This window comes from Eublepharis macularius, chromosome 3 (assembly GCF_028583425.1).
Source record: "Eublepharis macularius isolate TG4126 chromosome 3, MPM_Emac_v1.0, whole genome shotgun sequence".
Classification (NCBI taxonomy): domain Eukaryota; kingdom Metazoa; phylum Chordata; class Lepidosauria; order Squamata; family Eublepharidae; genus Eublepharis; species Eublepharis macularius.
Window position 1 is genome coordinate 56447538 of NC_072792.1, and position 24157 is coordinate 56471694.

The 24157-nt window shown below is 42.9% G+C and overlaps 1 protein-coding gene across 1 annotated transcript in view; it reads right to left on the bottom strand.

Moving 5' to 3' along the window:
• OCA2 (OCA2 melanosomal transmembrane protein) overlaps positions 1–24157 on the bottom strand; it is a 279690-nt gene that overhangs the window by 177464 nt on the left and 78069 nt on the right. Inside the window, exons 11-13 of the mRNA XM_054974145.1 lie at positions 24004–24060; positions 20612–20736; positions 6746–6884 (exon numbers count right to left, since the gene is read on the bottom strand). Coding sequence (XP_054830120.1) covers positions 6746–6884; positions 20612–20736; positions 24004–24060 — 321 coding nt within the window. The remainder of the gene's footprint in view (positions 1–6745; positions 6885–20611; positions 20737–24003; positions 24061–24157) is intronic.

Here is a 24157-nt window from a genome sequence, read left to right on the forward strand (position 1 = left end):
ATGCATGCTTTGCATTTTGTTACCCAGGTGCAGAATCTGGCACTTATTTATGTTAAATTGCATCTTATTCAAATCTGCCCAGTGCCCACTTTTCCAGTGTGTTCAGATCTTGTAGAATTCTATCTCTATCTTCAAAGGAGTTTGCTACTCCTCCCACTTTGTTGTCATCAGCAAATTTAATGAGGAATCTCTTCACTCTCCCATCCAGATAATTTATAAAAATATTGAAAAGCACTGGGCCCAGAACTGAGCCCTGTGGCTCTCCATTGGACACCTTCCTTCAATCAGACATGATGCCATTGACAATTATTCTTTGGGTGCAGTTATCCAGCCAGTTCCCTATCCATCTAACCATCCTAGAGTCCTGTCCACAGTTCTCCAGTTTACCCATCAGAACATCATGAGGAACCTTGTCGAAAGCTTTACTGAAATCCAGATAAACTACATCAACAGCATTCCCGCCATCCAGTAAGCCTGTCATTCGGTCACAGAAGCAGATGAGAGTGGTCTGGTGGGACCTGTTAAGGACAAATCTGTGCTGAGTTCCCCATATCATCATGTTGTCTGTCAGATGCTTGCAGATTGATGCCTTTATTATCTGGTCCATTATCTTCGGGACAGAGGTGAGGCTAACTGGCTTGTAGTTCCCAGGATTGTCCTTTTTCCCTTTCTTGAAGCTTGGGATGACATTTGCCCTTCTCCAGTCTTCCAGCACATCACCTGTCTTCCAAGAGGCCTGGGAGATGATCAACAAAAGGTCTGCAAGCTCTTTTGAAAGTTCTTTAAGTACTCTCGGGTGACCCCATCTGGCCTAGAGAATTTGTACACATCCACTGCAGCAAGGTACTTCTCCACAACTTCTCTACCCATGTCAACCAGCAGCCCCAAAGCCATGCTTTGCCTACTACAATCTCTAGGTGGGCCTTTTCTCTCCTTCAGGGAGAAAACTGAAGCACAATAGGCATTGACCCTTTCTGCCTTCTTTCTGTCCTCTGCCAGTGTTGTTCTATTTTCACCCAGCAATGAGGGTATCACCCCCTTTACCTTCCATTTGATCCTCTGAAGAGCATTTTTAATGTGCTGAGCCCCCCAGTCAGTCTCAGCTCATTCTGAGCTTTGGCCTCTCTGATGGCTGTCCTACAGTGCCTAGTTACTCCCTAGATACAATTCTTTAGATGCGTTTCCTTCCCTCCATTTCTTGAACATCTCCTTTTTCTTCTTTAGCTCATCACACAGCTCTGTTCATCCGCATTGGCTTCTTAGGTCCTCTTCCACATTTGCATCTTGCTGGAATGGTGATAGCTTGAACTTGTAAGAGCTCTTGCTAAAGGGACAGTGACAGCCACAAAAAGGTAAGAGCTGAATTCATGTACTGATTGAATTCCTTGCTTGCAAGCATCTATTTTAAAAGGATTATGTCCTTGACATTTTGATATAAATAGATGCTTTGTGAGAACAGCTGTAGCAGGTAATTCTGATATATGCAAGGGAGCAAGACAAATTTCTAGAAAATTCATTCTTTGTACTGCAGACATTTTATTAATTTGTTTATAAGCAAGGCCAGTGCACAGAATTTGCCATTTCCATGCTCACTCCATTTCACAGGAGGCATTCCCACAGACTGAAGCAGTTTTAGATTATTAGCATTACAGAAAAAAATTCTTGTTGTCAAGCGGAACCAAACTGGCAATGTACCAGGGAATATTTAATTTGAAAAGTAATGTAATCATTTGAAATGAATTAGTAATCATGGTAGATTCTTCTGAAAATTGAAATTATGAATAGCACAAAGATTGTTCCAACAGACCAGCAGTCCACAAAGTCAGACTGTTCTAGACTATCAAATTAAAAATAAATAATGGATTTACAAAGTTGCCGAAAGTTTTATGGAATTATCCTGGAAAAATGCTCTGTAACTTTAGACGACACTTTTATTTTATGGTCCAATATTTTATGACCCCTCAGGACTGGTAAAGCTAAGATGTGAAATAGTTACAGTCTCTAGAGCCTCAAAGACACAGATGTTAAAAATTTATGAGTGTACCATGCTTCTATTTATCACTCTCTTCCTAGCTAATCCTAAATCTCAAAAATAGATACATCTGATTTTAAAAAATAATAGGGACGTTCTATGCCTAAAATTTCTAAGAAAAAGTTAAGTGTCAAAGAATTAAACAGAGTGAGATTCCAACATTACAGTAGTAAATGCCATTTCCCAACTCCTTAACAGATTGCTAATGACACTAGCATGACAGTAAAACTAATCTGTGCTTAGAAATACTGAAGTAAAAATGCTGTTTAACACTGTTTAATTCAACAATCAGGACAAACTTTTAATAGCAACTCAGGGTATATTTGCATGCTTAAACACAGTCCTGCCCAGATGCTGCATTCATGCTTTCAGGGTTTTCTTTGCATCCCCTCACTTCCACAGCTGGGTAGCCATGACAGAGAAGGCCTGATTAGAAGGCCCCCTGGCTTACCCCAGGCAAATATTTTTGTTTGTTCAAGATAGTTTTTAATTGTTTTGATCTCTGGAAATTTTTATCCAAGCATTGCGTTGTATATTGCTGCTATAAATTGTTGCTCTGATTTTTGCTCATTTTTTAATGTTTTGTATGGGTGTTGGCATGTTTATATTAGATATTTTTTTACTGAGTGTAAATGACCTTGGCCATTTCCACATGCTGTTAAAGGGATGGGCCACTTACTGAACACTGGCGGGTTTTTTTACAAATTCCAGACAACTCCGATTTCAAAGCGGAAGCAGGCAGTTTGGCTTCCATTTGTTCAGCGTCTTTTCTGAGAATGAGATTTCCCACACTTTCCTGTGCCTGCTAAAATCCTTCAATCCTTCAAGCACTCCATGCTTTACTGCAACAATCAACTGCAGGCTGAGCCTCTCATCTCCCCATCTCACCTTGGTTAGCCACAAGCAACCAAATGGGTGGCAGCAGCAGAGGATTCAGGGATCCTGTTAGGCAGCAGCAGGGGAAGGTGCAGAGTTCCTGGTGAGGGATCTAATGCTGCTCACTGGCCAACTCCTCAAATGTAGTGTGGTACAGTGCAGGAAAAATGGAAGATGCACAATTCTACATGCAAGGAGTGGCCTGGCAAAGAGTATCAGGCCTCTCAGAGGCAACTAAAGAGCCTGTTGAGGGATTGCTTACAACTGATGAGCAATGAGTGAGCCAAGCCAATGGGTGTTTGCATATCCCTAATTAAGAAGTGCCACATAACCTACTCTGGCCTATTGCTAATAATAAGCTTTGTGGCTGGCTCAGCCTTCAGCAAAAACTGAGGTGGAACATATTAAAGATTTCTGCATGCACAACAGTCCTTGTGCAAGCGGAACCTTGTGCTAAGTGAAACTGATTATATTCTAACAATCCATTCCCACATGCACAAAAGGTAACACAAGATATTTTTTCAGACACAATGTCAAAAAAGAAAATACATAAAGTCATGCTGTTGTACATTCTATGGCTCCATAAGTGCACTGTTATTTCACTGAAAATTATATTGAAGCACTAAATATTGCTGCAGCTCTTGTGTTATTGCTTCAGTAGGCAGAACTGGACTTCTTCCTTTCCACTCATGCATTGTTGAACCCAACCCTCTGAATGGTAGCAGACAGGCCATATCATCAATTACTAATTTTATTTATGCACTTCATTTATACCCCACCTTTCTCCCCCATGGGGATCCATAATTCTCCTCTCCTCCATTTTACCCTCAGAACAACCCTGTGAGGTGGGTGAGGCTGAGTGTGTGCGTGTGGCTGGCCCAAGGTCCCCCAGCAAGTTTCCAAGGCAGAACTGGGATTCAAACCTGGTTGTCCCAGGTGGTAGTCCAGCACTCTAAATACTACACCACACTGGCTCTCACCTTCTCTCAGATTTCAGGCTTAAAACCCAGTGAGGGCTCACATCCTGACTTCTGCTCAGTTCTATGCCCCGCAACAAGATTTCACAAAGATATTGTGTCACATCTAAGGAAAGTGGTTGTTGGCAGGATATCAGTAGCACTTCATCATGGCATTCTGAACTGACTTACAATGTTAGTACAATTATAACATAAAGGCCCCTGGCCCTGTATTTTTTGAAACTGTAGTACCATAGATGAGAAGATCCCCGTGGTGTAGAATGGTAAGCTGCAGTACTGCAGCCCAAGCTCTGCTCATTAACTGAGTTCAATCCTGGTGGAAGCTGGGTTCAGGTAGCCGGCTCAAGGTTGACTCAGCCTTCCGTCCTTCTGAGGTCAGTAAAGTGAGTACCCAGTTTCCTGGGGCTCACGTGTAGATGACTTGGGAAGGCAATGGCAAACCACCCCGTAACAAAAGTCTGCCAAGAAAACATCATGCTGCGACGTCCCCCCATTGGTCAGTAATGACTCAGTGCTTGCACAGGGGACTACCTTCAGGTAGCCGGCTCAAGGTTGACTCAGCCTTCCATCCTTCCGAGGTCGGTAAAGTGAATACCCAGTTTCCTGGGGCTAATGTGTAGATGACTGGGGAAGGCAATGGCAAACCACCCCGTAACAAAAGTCTGCCAAGAAAACATCATGCTGCGACGTCCCCCCATGGGTCAGTAATGACTCAGTGCTTGCACGGGGGACTACCTTCACCTAGTATCATAGATGATCTGCATGAGTCTTCTTTTTTAATGCATAGTCGTCATCTAAGTCATAAACCAATAAAAGGGCACAAAGAAGAATTTTCTTCTTTTATGTAAATGGATGCCTTCAATTTAATTTCTTTGTAGACTGGGGAAGAGGGGCTATTATAAATTAATCACCATTGAAAATATTTCCCATTTTAATTCATCTGTGTATTTCTACTGAGTACATCCCTATCACTGTAATTTAATTAACAAATTGTCATATCCAAATTTATTCCAACAGTCTTTGAGCAATATATTTTTCAACCTAACTTGAGGCAGAGGCTGTAAAATAAGAAAGAGTTTTTCTAAGTGCAGCAGAAAATATAGTTTTTTATTATTTTGTTTTAATTTAATTTTAAGCAATAAACGGCTTCCAGATTTCAGCCTCTACAAACAGAGTTCTTGACACAGTATTTAATTTTTCTGATAAGAACTTTAAAAAAACAAGCAATCAGACAGTTTTAAAATGTACAACTTTGGAACTATCAGGTTGGCTTATGAGAATTATGTATGTGCACAGAGAGAGACAGTCTAATATACTATAACTCCAGTTTAGGAAGCATTCGTAACATTATCTACAGTGGCATACATATACTTAGTGCTAATTATCTGACCCATTGTTCATAAAACCACAATAGTTAAAGGGGTCCATTTGCACATGAGAAGTGATCACTTATTTTCCCAAGTAATCCTCCCATGTTTGGAATCACACAGAAAAATCTCAGTGGGGGCTGAAGACTGACAGAAGCCATCAATAATTTCCTTGTCATTTGTAGGACGTTTTTATCAGAAAGTATAAGTGACATATCTGTGTACAGGACCAACATATGCAGAGGGAGAGTGTGAGCAAGTGCATTGACCACATCCCTATTTGTGACTAAGTAGGGATCCCTACTTGTGACTAAATGCCCTGGCTGCACTATATAAATTCACCACATGTGAGTAGTATTCCAACGCATGCACAAATTCTACACATACAGGCTCCATCCCTTTGATCAGAAACGGTTGGCAACAATGTCATTCAATATGGAAGTAGCAGGCAGTCACAAAAAAAATACAATTCAATAACTTAAATAAAATAAGCAAAAAGCTGTAAGGTACACATGACAGCCAGCATGGTGTAGTAGTTAGAGCACTGAGTTATAATCTGGGAGAACCAAGCTGGAATCTTCACTCTGCTTTGGAAAGTTCCTGGATGACCTTGGGCCAATCACACACTCTCAGCCTAATCTACCTTACAGGGTTGTTGTGGAGATAAAATGGAGGAGAGGAGAATTATGTAAGCCACTTTGGGTACCCACTGGGAAGAAAGGTAGGGTGTTCTCATGTTATCCACAGCCATGGAAATGCCTCAGTGAGAGAGCACTTGCTTTGAATGTGAGTGTAAACTCTGGCACTTCTATTTTAAAGGATAGGTAACAGCTATCAAGAAAGATGTTTTCCTGCTTAAGACTCTGGAGAGTCACAGTAGAAAGACATTATTGAACTAGATAGACCAAATTACAAGACAGCTTCACATTTTCAATTGAAGTAAAAACTACGAAAAGTCTCAGGACAGCAAAGAATCTTCGCACGTGCATGTTGTGTTCTGTTTAAGAAAAGCCTATACTCATATATACTCAATAAAACCAAACAAATATAACTTTGGCATCATAACGTTGTTGTATAAGAACTCGTTTGTGTTTATTCACCTAGTCTGATGAAACATTATATTGTAAATCTGTCTCCAAGTCAATAGTACATCAAAAGATTAAGGAAAAGTGAGAAGGCGACTAAATCTTCTATAAAACTGAAACTTCTGCTTAACTGGAAGCCAGAATCATATGTGCTTGCACACAGAGACAATCTCGGGAGAAAGGGACCTGTAACAACTTCCATCCCTTAATTTAAAGCAGATTAATAAGTAACAAGAAATGTTTTTTCTCTTACAGAACAAGTCGGGAAAAAAATAATGTTTCTGTGCCATTCCAACAGAAGAACAGATACACTGTCTCTCATTTCCAGCGCAGTAAGAAAAGCAGATCAGTATTACCAAAGAACACATTTGTATTTCTTTCATTAACACGATAGACAGCAATACATACCGCCTTCCTCAACTCCTGCTTAGAAACAATAATCACATTTGGTGGGTCTCCAATAGCTGTAGAAGCCCCTCCAATGTTTGTGAAGATTACTTCTGCGATCAGGACATGCCTGGGGTCAAGGTTAAGTACCTCACATAACCTAAAGACAAAACAAATCAGCATCTTAATTTTTTTTCTCCCTGAGATTTATTGAGATTTTTTAAAATAAAAATTAAACTATAAAACCAAAAGGGAGCATATGTAATATCGAACATAAAAACTGTTGTTCTTTCAATGCCATATCACTTTAACTCTGATTAGAAAGGGAGAATCCCCAATATAGGTCCATCAACGTATGTTTTATTCATATTTATACCCCACTCTGCTCCCCAATAAGGACCCAAAGCAGCTTACATCGGTTTCCCCACTTCCATTTTATTCTCACAACAAACCTCTGCAGTGGTTAAATGGAAAGAAAGTAACTGCCCGAGACCAATCAGTGAGCTTCTAGGGCAGAGTGGACACTCAAACCTAGGTCTCCTAGATCCTGATCTGATACTCTAACCACTACGCATGCTGTCAGATCACTCCAGAATAAATTTATGAGTGTTGCAATTGAATTAACTGAATACTGGATTGTAAACTTAGTTGAAAGATCTGATGTGCCAAGCTGTACACACAATTCAGTTGTAAAAGTCTGCACAGAATTTATTTTGAAAGAGAATTTTGCATGACCTGCTCATACCTTTAAACCTGCTTTCTGTTCTCCCATTGCCTTTTTCTTAACTTGTCCTGGGTCCTTCCTCAGTCTGTAACTGCCTCTGAATTTTGGTTCTGAGATCCACCAGAAAGCCTAACTTTACTTCTTCAGTTTTTCTTTCCATTTCCCAGTTTGCCCCCTGACAAAACTACCTATTGTTCATTATGGCGTGCAAAACAAAACAAACGAGCTGAATACACACCTAGAAATTGCTGGTTTGGTTTGTTAAAGCAGCTTCCAGAATGGTGAGACAAATTCAGGAAACAAATCTGAAATGACTCCCCCTCCCACACACACACGTGCAAGCAAGCGCATGCACACAGAAAAGTTCGTGTGTTTCAGTTTGGTTCTTACTGCACAGTGGGAAAGCACTGGCCCGACAGCTGCAGGTGACAGTATTTGTACCTGTTTTCCTTAATGGCAACCAGCCAATTGGATCTCAAGGGGAGAGACTGAGCCTTAATGTAGCATAACTCCATTGTCAGGAAGAGAAATGTGAGAGTTGCATAGGAGTGCATTTTGTCTTCAGCATCTCCTAGGCAATGGCATTGGCACTGAGTTGCTGACCCTCATAGGGTCAATCTCTTTCTTTGCACTTTTACGCACAATGCAAGGAAAGGCCAGCAAGCCATACTGAGGAGGGGGGTGGTATCCTCCATCCTTTAAGTTCCTGGCTACTGCAAAGGCTCATATTATGCAGATTAGAATGCAAACTGAAAATAATAAAGTTATTGAAGAAGTGTCACATTGAGGAGGACCTAGCCCTCTGTGCACCAGGTTGCACCCTTCTGCTGACCTTTGTTTAGGTGCCACCACAACTAGCCAACTGTGACTGTAGAAGTCATCCTAAGGTAAGAAGCACCAGGAAACACTTCATGTTGCTCAGAAAATACTTCTTCATCTTTTCTGGGCCCTGATTAAATTAAATTAGTGTAGATCCAGGGCTGTGCACTTTGCACAGTTCCATGCAGAAATCAAAGTCTTTCCAGATCAGTACTCCATGTGGACTGGTCTGGTTAAAGACTGGGATCCCTTCATTATTTTTTTTTACTGAGACTGTGGTGTTGGCTTCAGTTTAACTTCTTGTCTTTCATCCTTTGACTCTGGGTTAATGGTTTTAAGTTCCACCTTTATTAGTAAGAAATAGAGAAAAGAAAGAGGGTCATCCATCGGTCCCTCAACAGCTCATTAACAAAACCAAAGACACGCCCCCCAGCTCAATGTGGTGGTCTGTTTTAGGAAGGAGAGAAACAAGGGGTGTGGCTATGAGTGAGACATAACACTGACTCCCCTGTTAGCGCACCAGCAGTCCCACTCATCATCATTTCTCCGTCAGTGTTCTATCGTGTATGGGTATGGCTTGAAACAACATTATGGCCCAATGTCAGGATAAGATAGATCAAGGGCCAAATGCCCTTGATCATGATAATGTGGTCTGCATGGTCTACTCTGCTTAAAAGACACAGCAGCTTTCAAAGAACAACAGGCACTCAGAGGCAGCGGGCATCAAGTCAACTGCCAGTCACAGTTCTAGCAGGTCCCTCCACTGTGACGGCAGGCCCCTGAGACAAGAAATCTGATGCTGGGATTAAGGCCTTTATGGGGACACTTCACTCTTACTTTTAAAGCCTGGGAAGAGCACTACAATGGTCTTTCTGGGCTTTTCAGTTCTGGAGTTCCAAGATGAGAGCTGAGGATGACGCTCAGTCAGATCCACCAGCATCAACTCTGTCAGATGGCTCCTGAACATCAAAAAGAAGGATTTGTCCCTAACTGTGGGAATGCAACTACAAAGCACAGGGAAACATGGTATGAACAGGCAACAGCAGGATGAAAAGGTCATTTATTGACAGTATCATAAAGCAGGGATTTTTTTTCTTTATTTTGCTGCGCTAGGCTGCTTGGCAATGGAGAACTCTCTTGCTTGGGTGCCAACCTATCACTGTCATTTTGCCAGCCAGTATCCCACCATTGTGTGTGCCTGCCAACACTCCCTTTCTTTGAGGTCCATTGTTATGTATATGTGTCCTGCACTTCAGAAGAAACTCATCAGATGGATTGGTTTTTGAACTAGGAGGCAGACTAATGTTTGGTAACAGATCTGCAGGTTTTCATTAAGTGCAAATAAAACCTAGTCCCCGCCCCCACCAAAAAACAAAAAGAACAGTGTGTGTGTGTGGACACATCCACACAACCCTCACTCTGACACCTTTCCCCAAGCGTACCTCAGGGTCCATAAACATCAAACCGCGTTGTGTGAGTGCTCAAATCTAATGAGTGAATGATTTGGAGGAAGGATTGTGTCTTGTCCAATTTTGGTGCTGTTAAGTGCAAAAACAGCTACCCCAGAATGTTTCCCCAAACCCCCTTGAAAAGAACAGAGTGTATGTGTGCATGCACAGCCAACACCCACCTTGCACACACACAATGGGCCAAAACTCATAACAACAAAAAAAACCCATGTGGGTTAGAACCAAAGCAGCACCAGCCCACATGGAATAAACCAATGGAACAGAGTTCATTTGGAAGCCTCAGATCCAAAATTGAAATGGAAATTACTTCATTTGAGGCATATGAATATCTTGCTGTGCAGTCCTATACTAAGTTTAACCAGTCTAAGTCTACTGAAGCAAATGGGCCTTCAAAGGTGTAACTCTGCTTAGGATATGGCACTGTCAGTCACTTCTACAAAGTATTTGTGGCAAAGTAATTAATCTGCGTGATCATTCAGTATTTACATGGAGAAACTTGCACCACTGAAGTAGACAGGCCTTTAGATCTATTCCAACTCTTCAGTTCTGATTTTCAGAGCTGGAGTAATGTCTTGAGAAAGTTCCAGCCAAGAAATGTTTGGTTCAAATGTCACCTGAGGACATAATCCAGCATATTGATTTGAATAAACCACTCCAGATCAGCGTTCCTCATCTGCAGTATGGAGACATTACTATTAAGCTCCCTTGCAGGGCCATTGTAAACATTATTTAGATAATGAATGTAAGCATTTTGAACACTGAAGCAATACAGAAAAGCAAATATTACTAATGTTATGCTGTGACTGTTAAGCAGTAGTTTGAGCTTAAGTTGTAAATTCAATGAAGAATGTCTCTACAGGGAGATGGTTATATATATATGTAAACTAAGTGACCCTGTTCTTTAAAACTCATAGGCCTTACCTGATGGCATTTAAACAGATTTATTTTGCAAGAAGGTATTCCCTACCAGAGTCTAAACAAAAGTAACGCTGACAAGAAGAGAAGTAAATTGTGCCTCTTAAGTGATGCTATAGGATTCTGTTATGGATAAACTTAAGACAAGATTTACTGTTTCTCATATGAGGAACAACTTTGAATAACATCACCACATAAATATAGGACGGAGTGGGTCCTTTTAACAATTACATTTTAAAATACAAGCCATAGGCCAGTTTTTTTTTAAAAAAAACAACAGAGTTCATCAGAGAATGTAACAAGAAAACGAGATTGCATTTCATGCATTGCTGGAAAAAGCCAAAGCTTTGTTGTCAAAGAATCAGTAGAATTGTTTACTAAGCTTCGTCACCATGGTAATAGCAGCTTAGAACTGCATTTTAAAATTGATCTCAGGAAGATGGCAGTGAGATAAATTGAATGGCTCTTACCCAACTGTATGAGAGAACCGGGGAGGGGGGAGGCGGGATCCAGTATGTTTGAAACCCAGTGAATAAAAATATGTCTATATAACCAGTAGGATTCAGTCAGGAAAATTATTAAAAAGCAACGCCACAGTGGCATATACAGTAATCCGTAATAGAAAGATATCTATATATTTAAAATATTACCAATTAAAACATTTGTAGCATATCCGTAACCACTGATATTTAATTTATATACACACACAGCTCTGTCACTGTGAGCTGAAAGGCAGAGATTCTCCCCCCAACAATCAAAGGAAAAGAAAATACAGTTAAAAATAACTGCATTACCATTTATTTATTTATTTGGGTTCTCCATACAAAGCTTTCTGTGTCTTTCTTCATATGGCTCAAACATCCATTGATCCACATATATCAAATAAGGGCCTTGTTGACATTTTCAAGACCCCTGACATTCAGGCCTGTTTTGATCTACATAGTTAGGGCTGCCCTGGGAAATCACTGGACTTAAACTACAGGAATTATGTGTTAGGCTTGCACAGTTGAGTGTTCTGTGATATTTGACGAAACTGTTATAAGGGGTACCTCATTTTCACATACACAGCTATGTGCATAGAAGCCAAGAGGACCTATCCCAAGGTCAGAACTCCCAGGCAGACATCCATAAACTTGGGGGCAACGTGGAAGGTGCCAGACCCATACATGCTTCCAAACAAACAAACCCACCAGTTCCTGATAGAAACTTTTTGTGTTTCTGCACCCAGCCCTTGTGTTAATCAAATATCAAGTACCTATGAATTGGGCTTAGGGGTCGTTCCCTAATATACAGGTAGGAAGTACTGGAAACTCAGTACCCAGATTCTTCCTGGCAGCCAATGGACTGCATTTTGCAATAGTTCGCTGACTTTGCCAGAGAGTGTTGGGCTAGCTCTCTGAAATGAAATGAAAACAGGAGTTTTAAGAGGAAGAAGGGCTCAAGAAGGATCAAGAACAAGCACCCCAACCTCCACAATGGAAGTGTAGGATCAGCGGTTTGGGGAGAGACCCTTCATTGCTCCTGATACTTTGGTCTGTTCAATCTCTCTCTTTCTTCTCCTCCACCTAACATATAGCAAGAGTGCTGAGATAAAATCAGAACATCTTGCTCTGCAAAATCATCAGAATTACACACCATGTGTTTTCCTAGACAATAACCTCATGGACCTTACCACAAGAATTCAGACTGTAAAGATGCCAATAATAGAGGGGGAGACACTTTCAACCCTCATCTTAAAATGCTGGCAACAAGTAGTCTATCACAAACTGCTATGTCTTCCACATGGGATGGGATTTTGTGATTTCTCCATTGCTAGTATGGCTGCAGATAAAGCACAGCAGCAACACAGCCTCCCGTGGCAGGTTTCCCCACAGTATTCCTGCCCCAGTCCCATGGAAGTGGCCACCCCTCCCACAGGCCACTAGGGCTTTTGCAATTTTTTTTTCAAAAATGGCAGAAGAATATTGTTATATAGACATACTATTGTAAAAATAGGTGTAGCAACTTGTTTTCTGAATTCCACAGTTAGGTAATGGTCAGTAGTGGGGGGGGGGTGCTAATGTTGTTAGCAGACCTGATGCAGGAAGGCAGAATTGTTAAAAAAACTTACAGAAAAAAATAACAGTAAGCCACTCATCAGCTGAGGCCCGCAGCAACATGGTGGCAGTCACCACTGCCACCGCAGGCCCAGCAAAGGCCTGGAAGGCCAATGTGGGCCGTGGCCAGCCAGGTCAACCCAGGAGGGTTGCATAGCACTGGGGTTTGGGAGAATGCTCTCTGTAGAGCCTCAAAAGCAGTGGGGGTTCCACTGGATTGTCGCCAGCTGGTCCATCTTCAGGCAATCCAATAGGGCTGGTGAAGAGGAGGATAAACTTGCTGTAGTATCTCACCAGCCCCAGGAACCAGCACAGCTGGCATTTGGTGCTGGGGCAGGGGCTTTGTTCCAGCATTATCACCTTCTCAGGCACTAGGCAGAGTTCACCCTGGTCTACCCAGTAACCCAAGTATGTTAGCTCCCAGAAGCCCATCGTACTTTTCTAAGAATTAGCCCGCAGTCCAGCTTTAGTCAAAGCTTGGAGGACTGCGTCCAGGTGTCACATATGCAAGTCCCAATCAGGTCTGAAGATTATTATATCATCCATATAATCCCGGGCAAATTCTTGGCAGTGGGCCAACACCCACTCAAGTCAAAAAGTGTATGTGTTTCGTTTGGGTTTTTGCTGCACAGAGGCCGCACAGGCAGGCCTGGCAGTCAAGAGCCATCTAGCAATATCTTGTTTTCCTTAATGACAAGTCAGTCTGCACATGCAACTACTTGGCTCCAAAGGGGAGAGGCTGAGCCCTTAGTGTTAACTCCATTGGAAGGAAGGGGGTATATGTGGTGCACATGAGTGCATTTTTTCAGCACTTCCTGAGTAATGGCATTGGCACTGAATGGCTCATAGTTTGCTTTGCACCAGGGAAGGGAGCAGCAGGCAGCTTGGTGCCATTGCACCAGTGTCACCTTTGCCATTGCCATCCCTCTCTGTGTGCTTTTACACACAATGCAAGGAAATTCTGGCAACATCCATGCAGGCTTGCACATGTGGGTTTAAGGAGGGAGGGATCTCCTGCAGCCTTTGAGCCCCCAGCTGCCACAAAGGCTTATGTTATGCAGATTAGGGTGAAAATTGGAAAGAAAAAGCAATTATTAACGGAGAGCCAGGAGTTCCCAGGCATGTGGAGCTGGTTCATGCCCATCCACTGGCCTTCACTTAGGTGCCATGTTGCCAGGGCCACTCACTGTGACTTAAGAGGTCCTCCAAAGATAGTGAGTCAAGGAGCACCAGGAGGAATTACATCTTCCCCAGATTAAAACTGTTAACCCAATGTTAAATGATAGGGAGGTAGCAGGCATGTATAACACACGCTCGCACCCCCACATCTTTCCAGATCACTATTCCACATGGAAGGCTGGGTTTTGATCAGATTTTTTATTTTCGGTTATAACAACAGGAATCTCTCATTCAGTTTCTTCTGTGACCTCGGTTTCTGATTTTTTTTCTTTGCATTCAGTTCTGGGTAAGCCATTTTAGTCAGAAAGGGAGAATGGCAGCCAGCAACCTGTTCAGTCTCACACTTGTACTAGTAAAAAATAGGAAAATAGGGCCAGCCTCCTCCTACTTCTCTTTCCATGAAGCATAAACCCTACATCTCCCTTTCTGTGAGCTTTTATGCACAGCGCAAGGACAGGTCAGCGACCGGGAGTCCCAGCCTGGGCTGCTGCAGCAGATTAGGAAGGATTCATTAATATGGCTCCTCATTATGGAAACAAAACTAGAAGGCACAGGGAAACATGGCATAACAGCAGGACTCAAAAGTAAAATTATTGGTTTTGTCACTAAAGCAGGATTTTTTTAAAATTTCACTGGGCTGTACCAGACCACTTGTCAATGGAGCATTCTCTTGTCTGCACACTGTGCTGGCACCACTTGTTTCTAGCCATTATGTGTGCCCGGACACCACCAATACTCACCTTTTTGGGGCTCCATTAGTTTTCATGCACTTTAGGAGAAACTCATTGGATCAACAGGTTCGGGACGATGGAAAAAGAACAGTGTGTGCATGCATGCACAGCTGCCTGCACTTGCCTTGGTGCATGCCTTCCCCAAGCATTCTACTGGGTCCATAAACAGAGAACCCCATTGTTGTGTGCTCTCAAACGCAGTGTGTCATATAAGCTGCCTGCATATCTGTCATGAATATATATTAGCCTCTGGTCCCTGGTCTCTGAGAATACAGGGAGTTCTTTATTGCTGCTGGGCCAGTAGGGTATCTTGCAAATATTTACTTTCACTTTCTCGCTCCACTGAGCCAGTGTCCTTGACTGCTAGCTGAAACTGGCTCGAAATGTATCCTTCTTGAGAACCAAAGATAAGTTCATTTTTCTCACTGTCTACTCTAAAACAATGTCTCACCCAACACCCCGTTAACTGTCTTCTTTCCCAAAGGCGGGAAGATTCTTTATAACATTGCTAGCCCCCTATATGTCACTTCTGCTAATTCCACTGTCTATGCCCCTTGTACTGAATGGATCTCTAATAAAGTTACTTCAACTGGAACACCTGTGTATTAACTGTGGAGAAACTGGGGGCCTAACTGCCAGGGACTGACACAGTGCTTTGATGGTTTAGAGGGAGGACTCTAAACCATCTGCAATTTTGGTGCAGTTAAATTCAAAAACTGCTGCCCCAGAGCCTCACCCCCTTGAAAAGAAGAGCTTGCATTTGTGCATGCAACACACAAGAGGCCAAAATTCATGAAATGAAAATAAACTAATCAGTTCCAAGCCAGCATCGCCCCAGCCAGAACAAACAGGTAATGATCTGCAATTGTTCCATAACTCCCAGAACAGAAATGGAAACTTTCAAGATGCATATCCCTAGCCTCCCCACCAACACTTATGTCTGGATGGCCAAAACAGCTTATTCATGTTGCCCTTTCCTCTCCCTGGTCTCTGCTCTCTAAAAAAAGCACAGCAGACCACGCATGCCCTATAGGACCTCCCAAATTCTCAGAGGATTACTTCTGCATGAGAGTTAGAAGTCATTTTGGCTGCCATAGTTTCTTATGAAAAACTAGCAACAAAACCCGTTGTGGGAAAAAATACAATGGGTTCTAGAAAGGGGAGGGTGAGAAGGCAGGCATTTGCTCCTCCTCTGTCATTGATTATAGCTGGTGAAGGAGGGGGGATGGGCATTGTCATCTGCTCCACGACTGATCTGCCTGATCTCGGCCATGTGAAGGGGTGGTGGGCTTTACTACCTGCTCCATGCCCGATACATACCGGGTAAAGGGGGGACATTGCCTCCTGTTCTGCACCTGACTATAGCTGGGTGAAGGAGGGAAGGCATTGCCACCTGCTCCAAGCCTGATCCCAACTGAGTGAAGGGGTGTGGGCATTGCCACCTGTTCCATGCTGGGTGAAGGGAGGAACAGGCATTGCCTCCTGCTCTGTGCCTGATCCTGACAGGTAAAGATGGGAAGTGGGCTTAACTACCTGCTCTTCTCCGGATGCAAGCTGGGTGAAGGGGATGCAGGCATTACCACCTGCTCCACTCCTGATCCCAAATGGGTGATGGTGGGGGGTGGGCATTGCCACCTGCTCTGCCACTAGTACCAGCTGGGTTAAGGCAGGGGAGGGCTTTGCCACCTACTCCACTCCAAATACTAGCTAGGTTAAAGTGGGGGGGGGCATTGTCACCTGCTTCACTGCTGATCTCAGTCAGGTGAAGGAGGGTGGGCATTGCCATCTAATCTGCTCCTGATCCCAGCTGGGTGAAGGAGGGTGGGAATTGTCACCTGCTCTGCTCCTGATCCCAGCTGGGTTAAGGTGGGGGTGGGCATTGCCACCTGCTCCTCTCCTAATACCTGTTGAGTTAAGGCAGTGGGTGGGCAAAGCCACTTGCTCTGCTTCTGATCCCAACTGGGTGAAGGGGGCAGGCATTGCCAAGTGCTCCACTCCTAATACCAGCTGGGTTAAGGTCGGGGATGCATTGCCACCTGCTCTGCTCCTAATAACAGCTGTGTTAAGGTGGGAGGGGAACTTCCACTTGCTCCACTCCTAATACCAGCTGGGTTAAGGCAGGGCGAACACATTGTCTCCTGCTCCACTCCTAATACCAGCTGGGTTAATGTGGGAGCGAGCATGGCAAGCTGCTCCACTTCTGAACCCAGCCGGGTGAAGGTAGCAGGTATTGCAATCTGATCTGCTCCTGATCCCAGCTGGGTAAAGTGGAGTGGGCATTGCCACCTTCTCTGCTCCTAATACCAGCTGGGTTAAAGTGGGGGGTGGGCATTGCCACCTGTTCTACTGCTGATACTAGCTGGGTTAAGGTAGAGGTAGGCACTGCCACCTGCTCCACCATTAATACCAGCTGGGTTAAGGCAGGGGGCAGGCATTGCCACCTGCTCTGCACCTTATCCCAGCTGGCTGAAAGGGGAGTGGGCATTGTCACCTACTCTGCTCCTAATACCTGCTGAGTTAAGGCAGGGAGTGGGCATTGCTTCCTGCTCTGCTCCTAATACCAGCTGGCTTAAGATGGGGTGTGTGCGCATTGCCATTGGCTCCACTCATATTACCAGCTGGGTTAATGCAGGGGGTGGGCATTGCTAACTGCTGTGCTCCTAGTCCCAACCAGTTCAAAGGGGTGGGCATTGCCACCTGTTCCACTGCTGATACCAGCTGGGTTAAAGCAGGGGTTAGGCATTGTCACCTGCTCCACTCCTAATACCAGCTGGGTTAAGGTGGGGAGAGGGCATTGCCACCTGCTCCTCTCCTAATATCAACTGGGTTAAGGGGTGTGTGTGTGGGCATTGGCACATGCTCCACTCCCAATACCAGCTGTGTTAAGGTGGAGGTGAGCATTGCCACCTTTTTCGCTCCTAATACTAGCTGGGTGAAGGCAGGGGGTAGACATTGTCATCTTCTCCACTCCTAATATCAGCTGGGTGAAGGTGGGAGGTGGGCATTTCCACCTGCTCCCATCCTGCTCCCAGCTTGGGCTTCCCACCATGGCACGTTTTCTGGAGCAACATGGTGCCTTTCCTTGGCTTCCCTCCATGTCAGCACCCTCTGTTGGTGCACCAGGGTATAAAGTGAGTTGTCTGAAACACGCTTACTCAATTATATAGTAAGATGATGGCTCAGCCTTGCAAAAGGAAGGAATCTTGCAAGAGTTTGGGAACTACTATAACACATGCCTCACCACTCTGTTTTTAAAAAGAACTGTGGAAGAAAGGGGAAGGAGTTTTAGCTGCTCTGGTTTCTAATGGTAGAGTAGTTTCCTATAAATAATTGAAGACGGGAGCATTTTATCATGTGCAGCTTGTTGCGCAATGGTGACCATTACCACAACTAATGAAGGAATACAATCCCTCTTCTTGTTTAAAGATAGTAATCAGTAAGACAAAGCCATAAAAATGTGAGCTATCAGATCCAACAGGGGTCAGACAGCATAAGCCTCATCTAACTTGTATAACAAAGAACTGGATATATAGCTCCAGGTGAAAGAACTTTTGAGTAGAAGACCAGTGAACTGTCCATAACATATTCAACAACACATGAGCTATTGTAATAAAATCTGTTTTGTTGAATAATTAGGGCACCATTAGAACAACAGCGTTGTAAATAACCACCATAGTTGTTTAGAAATAAAAAGCAATGTTTTTTTAGGATTGGAACCACTGAACATCTACATTGGTTGATTTGAAGGATGCTCATCCTCTTTGTTAGTATTAGTATTCACTCTTGAAAGGAAGGTTGCTACAGTTTGTATTCCGTGAGGATGCATATCTAAATACTTGCACCAGCAACTACTTAATCAAAATCAAATCAGAAGCTGACAGATAAGTATCCCTATTACAGCTTCAAGAAACACCATCCCTTATTGGAATGGGATATGATGATTGCCATTCAAGCAGAGTGCTTTTAGTGGAACTTTTATCAGCTCCTCCTATAATGACTATCAAAATCTCTACAGCATTTTTTTAAAGTATTGAATTTTTTAAAAAAACATACTTTAGGAACCAAAGCTGAAAAATACAGATCTGAAAGAGCAAAAAATACAACCTGACTGAATGTTATTGAAACAACAACACTCTGTGATGACACAATTCAATCAAATTGTGATGTAATCTGGGCCGTTTCCACACGGCTTACCTTTGCTCGGAACAACCCGGAACATCGCGCAAAGAACGCAGAAGATCATGTTTTCTCATGCAAGATTTGTGCGACGTCACGCAACATCGTGCAAATCTTGTGCAAGAAAACGCAATCTTCCGCAGTTTTTGCACGATGTTCCGGGTCATTCTGAGCAAAGGTAAGCCATGTGGAAACAGCCCTGCTCTGAGCCTGCTATGCAAGGAGAGCAGAATAGAAATATAATAAATACATAAATAACACTAATAGGCATGAAACTGCCAATTAGAAATTGAGGCCCAAAGCACAAAAGGCAACACATAACTAAAGCCTATTTCATGAATTGGTTTGGAGTCAGTGCAGGCTTTTTGTGGATGGAAGAGAGGCGATTTTGGGCTGATTCCCCCTTTCATGCACTCTTTGCTCTTCTGGGGTCCCCCTGCCCCCTACTAAAGTAGCATTTCAAGAGACATTTCAGGTTGAAGTGTGGGGAGGAGGTGAGAATGCTGCATTTTGCCAATGGAAATCCCTGTCAGAGCCGTTATAAGCAGAGTATCACAGATATTCATAAGCCTCTCTGTTCTATGACCATGGTATCATTGCTTGATAGTGAGTCTTGTGGACTGCTATGGAAAAAGAAGAAACTTTGTCCTGTTACTGATGAATTGGAATTTGAGATTGCCATTCAGGCATTTAGAGTTTTAACAAGTGTGGAGGATCTCATTTACCCCTCCCTGCCACGTCCTTTTTCTCTTCCTTGCCCCCCATAGACTCTGCCCTTTTCTTGCTTCCTTTTCTCCTTCCCTCCACCTTTGTCTGCCCTGTCTTCACCTTTCTCCCTTCCCCACCCTAACAGCCTCTCCCCTATGGCCCAGTTGCATGGTGGCAGCTGAATCACATGGTGGGAAACCTGTAAGAACTTGTGGGGAAGACTGTAAGAACTTGTGAGGTGCTGTTGAGCAGTAGCAACCAGCCAGGCCTGGGTAAGTCATGCAAGTCATGTGGTAACAAGTCATGTGGTGGTTGCTTCTGGGCCTGGTCCCAATTAATCCTCCCTCAAAGGCTAAAACAGCCCTAGAAAGGGTCCTGCCCCCTCCCCCTGCCTCTTCCAGACAGAAAGCAAGCCTGGAATTCTGACCTATTACTTGGTTGCCTAGTAACTGAGGGCATCTGGTTAAAGCTACAGGAGCTCCTTTAATTATTGAGGGAGGGTTTAACCCCCCCCCCCAATGTATTTTCTTAGATTTCAGATTTTTCTGCAAACCTGGGGCATTTTTCAGGTGTAAGGTTACCCGTCCCCCGGTGAGAGCAGTGGCTCGCCCATTCTCAGGCTCCACCACCCCCCGCCACCACTCACCTGGCCAGAGGGGGGGTGGATGCAGGGAATGGGCCCAGGAGCTCTTCCTTGTTGCCCAGGGAATTATATAATTCCCAGCACAACAAGGAAGGGACTGCATAGGCCTGATTTAATAAGGTAAGCTCCCCCCGCATGTCCCTGTGCCCCCCACAACCCCCCTTTATCTTACAGGTTGGGCTCCAAGGAACCTGGCAACCCTATTCAGGTATGTAGGAAGATCTGTCTTGTCCATTCATGGCTCAAGTCTCCAGATTCAAGTATCCACAGATCAGGGCCATTTTGTTATTAGTATATAGATATTGTGTTATATTAAGTAGTTTTGAAGTGTGTTCCACCCAGAACTTCTTGTCCAGATGGACAACCAGAATTTAATATCATAAAATAAATAAGACAATGTAAAACAGTGCATAACATTAAAATGTACCTTATGGTTACTGGAGTAAAGAGGAGCATGGTGGTAACATTGTCCAAAAAGGCTGAGAGAATTGCAGCAATAAGACAAAGAATGATAATCATGGCCCACACTTTGCCTCGAGACAGCCAGTAAGCCTAATGAAAATAAACACAAAGAAATAAAATTGGTGAAGAGGATGAACAACATAACAGTTGGTTGTTGGTGAGTAACTTACATGTGGGGCTATCCTGGGGCATCATTTCAAATCAACAGCTATATTGTGTATTTTGTACAAAAATGTCCATTTATTAATATTCATTAGGTCAGTTTTTCAAGGTTAAAAAATACTTCAAAATCTAAGTACATACAAAGAGGATGAAGACAAAAAAAAATGGTACCCAGTTCCAACACTCAATCAGTCTCCAGTGTGCCTTTATCTTACCAATAAGCCTGCCTAAAAGAGCAACTTTTATTCCATTCTGAATAGAGATAGGAACCTTGGAATAACAATAGCCTTTGGCATCTCTCCCCATTTTTATTCTCCAGACACGCACTAGGAATTCCATGTCTGAAGCTCCCAGTGATTTCTTAATCTTAATTTTCAGGCACAGTAAGGCCCAGTTAAGAAAAGGATCACAGTTTATGCGAGAGGAGCCAGTGTGGTGTACTTGTTAAAGTGCTGGACTAGGATTTTGGAGACACACATTAAAAACCTTGCTCCGCCATGACAGCTCACTAGATGACCTTGGGCTAGTCACACGTTATCAACCTAGTCTACCTCACAGGGCTATTGTGAAGATAAAATGGAGGAGAGGAGATTGTAAACTGCCTTGGATCCCCATTGAAGAGAAAGATAGGGAATGAATGAATGAATGAATGAATGAATGAATGAATGAATGAATGAATGAATGAATGAATGTGCCATTTTCGTGATCAGAAGCGGCTCCAGGGAGCTGCTGTTTGCCCCATTGGGCTATTTTTAATGTACATGTTAAATTTAGCCCAGGAGGGTAACTAGTAGCTTTCTGGGGTCCTTTTAGGTTGAGGAAAAACAAGGGAAAGAACTAAGCTCTCCTTCTCATGCTGCATGGGAAGCTACTGCATACCTGAAAATGAAGCTAAAAAAAAAATAGGGAGCCCTGAACAGGGAACATGCATTGGGTGCATTGAGGAAGGAGGTATGCAATATTGAGAGAGTCCTGTTGAAATAGTAGCTATAAAAATGATAGAGGCATGGAAATAGCTATCAGCTATCTGAGCAGACCACTTCATATTAATATTTCCTATGTTACTATGGCCTTGTGACTGCTAGTTTGGGGAGACTTTTTCAAGTAGATTAGCCCTTAGTGAACCCTGCTCCTTTCTGCAAAGGGACTACATGAAGAAAATATGTCTGTTCTTAAACTGCAAATACATTCAGGCATATTTACGAAGTACTATCTAGGGAAGGACAGCCATTCCTAAAATTACATATTTTTAAATACACATAAAATGTTGCAAATGTGCACTATACAGATTCATGTACCAGGCAACTTGGGGGTGGTTCCACATGACAGCATTTTTGCACAGCTCAAGGGTCTCATTACGGCATGAGTGGAATTGAAACCATGGTTTGATGCAGCACGAGTTAGGATTATATTCCCCTTAAAAATCTTGCAGTGCCTGCTCACAAGGGCAAGATCCTAACACACACCTACCCAGGTTTAAAGTTGCATCAGCAAAAGCCTTGCACTACCTTCATTTTTTTGTTTTGTCCTATTATTTTAGCCTAAATACTTCCCTTCCCTCCCAGCTGGCCAATTCTCTCACAGCACTCGTGAACAAATAGTTAACTATCAGCTGTTTGTGGATATTTCTATTTTGTAACAAGCCAAAATCATCACTGATCATAATTTTGTATAGTTTATCATTATAGTAACACAATAGTAAAATAATATTAATTAAAAAGGGGAAAGATCAGTGGTTTGTAATAAAGCCCGGTCTCCCACTTCAGCAGGAGATCTCCACTCCTCCCCACTGGCTCTGTACACGGCTGCTCAGCTGGGAGGGGGTGAAAAATTCAAGGTGGGGTGGGGGGAAATTGGTGGTGCACTACCATGGTGTCATTTCTGGTATAACCCAGAAGTGATGTCATTGCATCACGCAACACTGTAGCATTCACTCAGAATTCTATGGTTAAACAACAGTGAATACTAGAGCATTGCCCCATTTGATGATGCCACTTCCAGGTTGCATCATATGTGATGTCTACACATTGCCAGCAAGCTCCCACACATATACCCATGGTAACTTTCTTGCCTTGTGATTTGGTTTGCTAACAGTTCTTAATCCCCCACAAGCGATTATAATTAATCATTTATTCATCAGAGAAACCACTCAGCAGAGAATGGGAAGTAAATATTTTGGGTGGAAGGAGAAAAATTGAAGGGACAGTAGTTTGAAAAGCTTCAACAGTGTTTTGACTATCTACATGCTAATACTGCAGTTGTCTTTTAAATTAAAAACCAATTCCAAATCAGATATGAAAAGCTGCTCAGATAACACTAGAATGCAACAGGTTGACCAAAGTGTCATCTCGATTTTTAAAAAGCCTAGAATTGATTGTATGACAGTATATATTATTCAGTGATCCATTCACTAGTATTCAATGAGTAAAGCAGTCTCTAATAGAGGTGGGCATAAACCAGAAAAATACCGAACTGTGCGGTTCATGGTTCGTTGCATTTCGCAAACCATGAACTTTCACAAACTTGCCCCAGTTTGCAAACCAGTTTGTTTGGTTTGTGAAAATATCACTTCTGGGGTAGCTGAAGGTCACTTCCGGAGCAGCAGAAGGACACTTCTGGGGCTGCAGAAAGCCCATCCCCCCTATTGCCTAGGAAACTGATTTATTGGGACCAGGCTGTCCTGCAGTGATGAATCGCAAAACCAACCAAATGAACCTACGTAAAATTCATGGTGATTCGTCAGAAATGGGCTCTGATGAACCGCTGGTTCGTGAAACACAAACCAGCCTGGTTCATGATGAATTTTGGTTTGTATTTTGGTTTGTGTCTGCCTCTAGTCTCTAATCTTAGTGATATTAATGGCTTTTAGGAATGGATAAGTTCAACATACCATTAATTCCTTAGGTTAGCCTTTCCTGTGGAAATCTTCACATTCTTTAGCCATCACTTCCAAGCTCATTCCTCTAAAAGCTTCCTCAGTTAATCAGTTAGTATTTCATGATGAACACACTCATTTTTGCAGCGACAGTCAGCAATGATCAAAGTACAAATGGTTTTGAAGCTAGTAATTAACCTTGAGCAGTAGACTAAATTGTGGTTTTATTTTTTCCACTGCAATATAGATACAGAGTATTTTTAAACTCGAGTGCTAAAATTAGATATAATTGCTTGCTTTTTTAAAAAGAGCAAACTTACCTTGACAGCACAATAATCAAAAAATCCGGTTTCTGAGAAGATAGCAACTAAAAGCATCTATAGAAAATTTAAAAACATTTTACAATGAAAACAGGCACTTTAACAAAAAGAATCAATAATTTTGTCTTCCTCAATCTATCCCATCGACCCACCC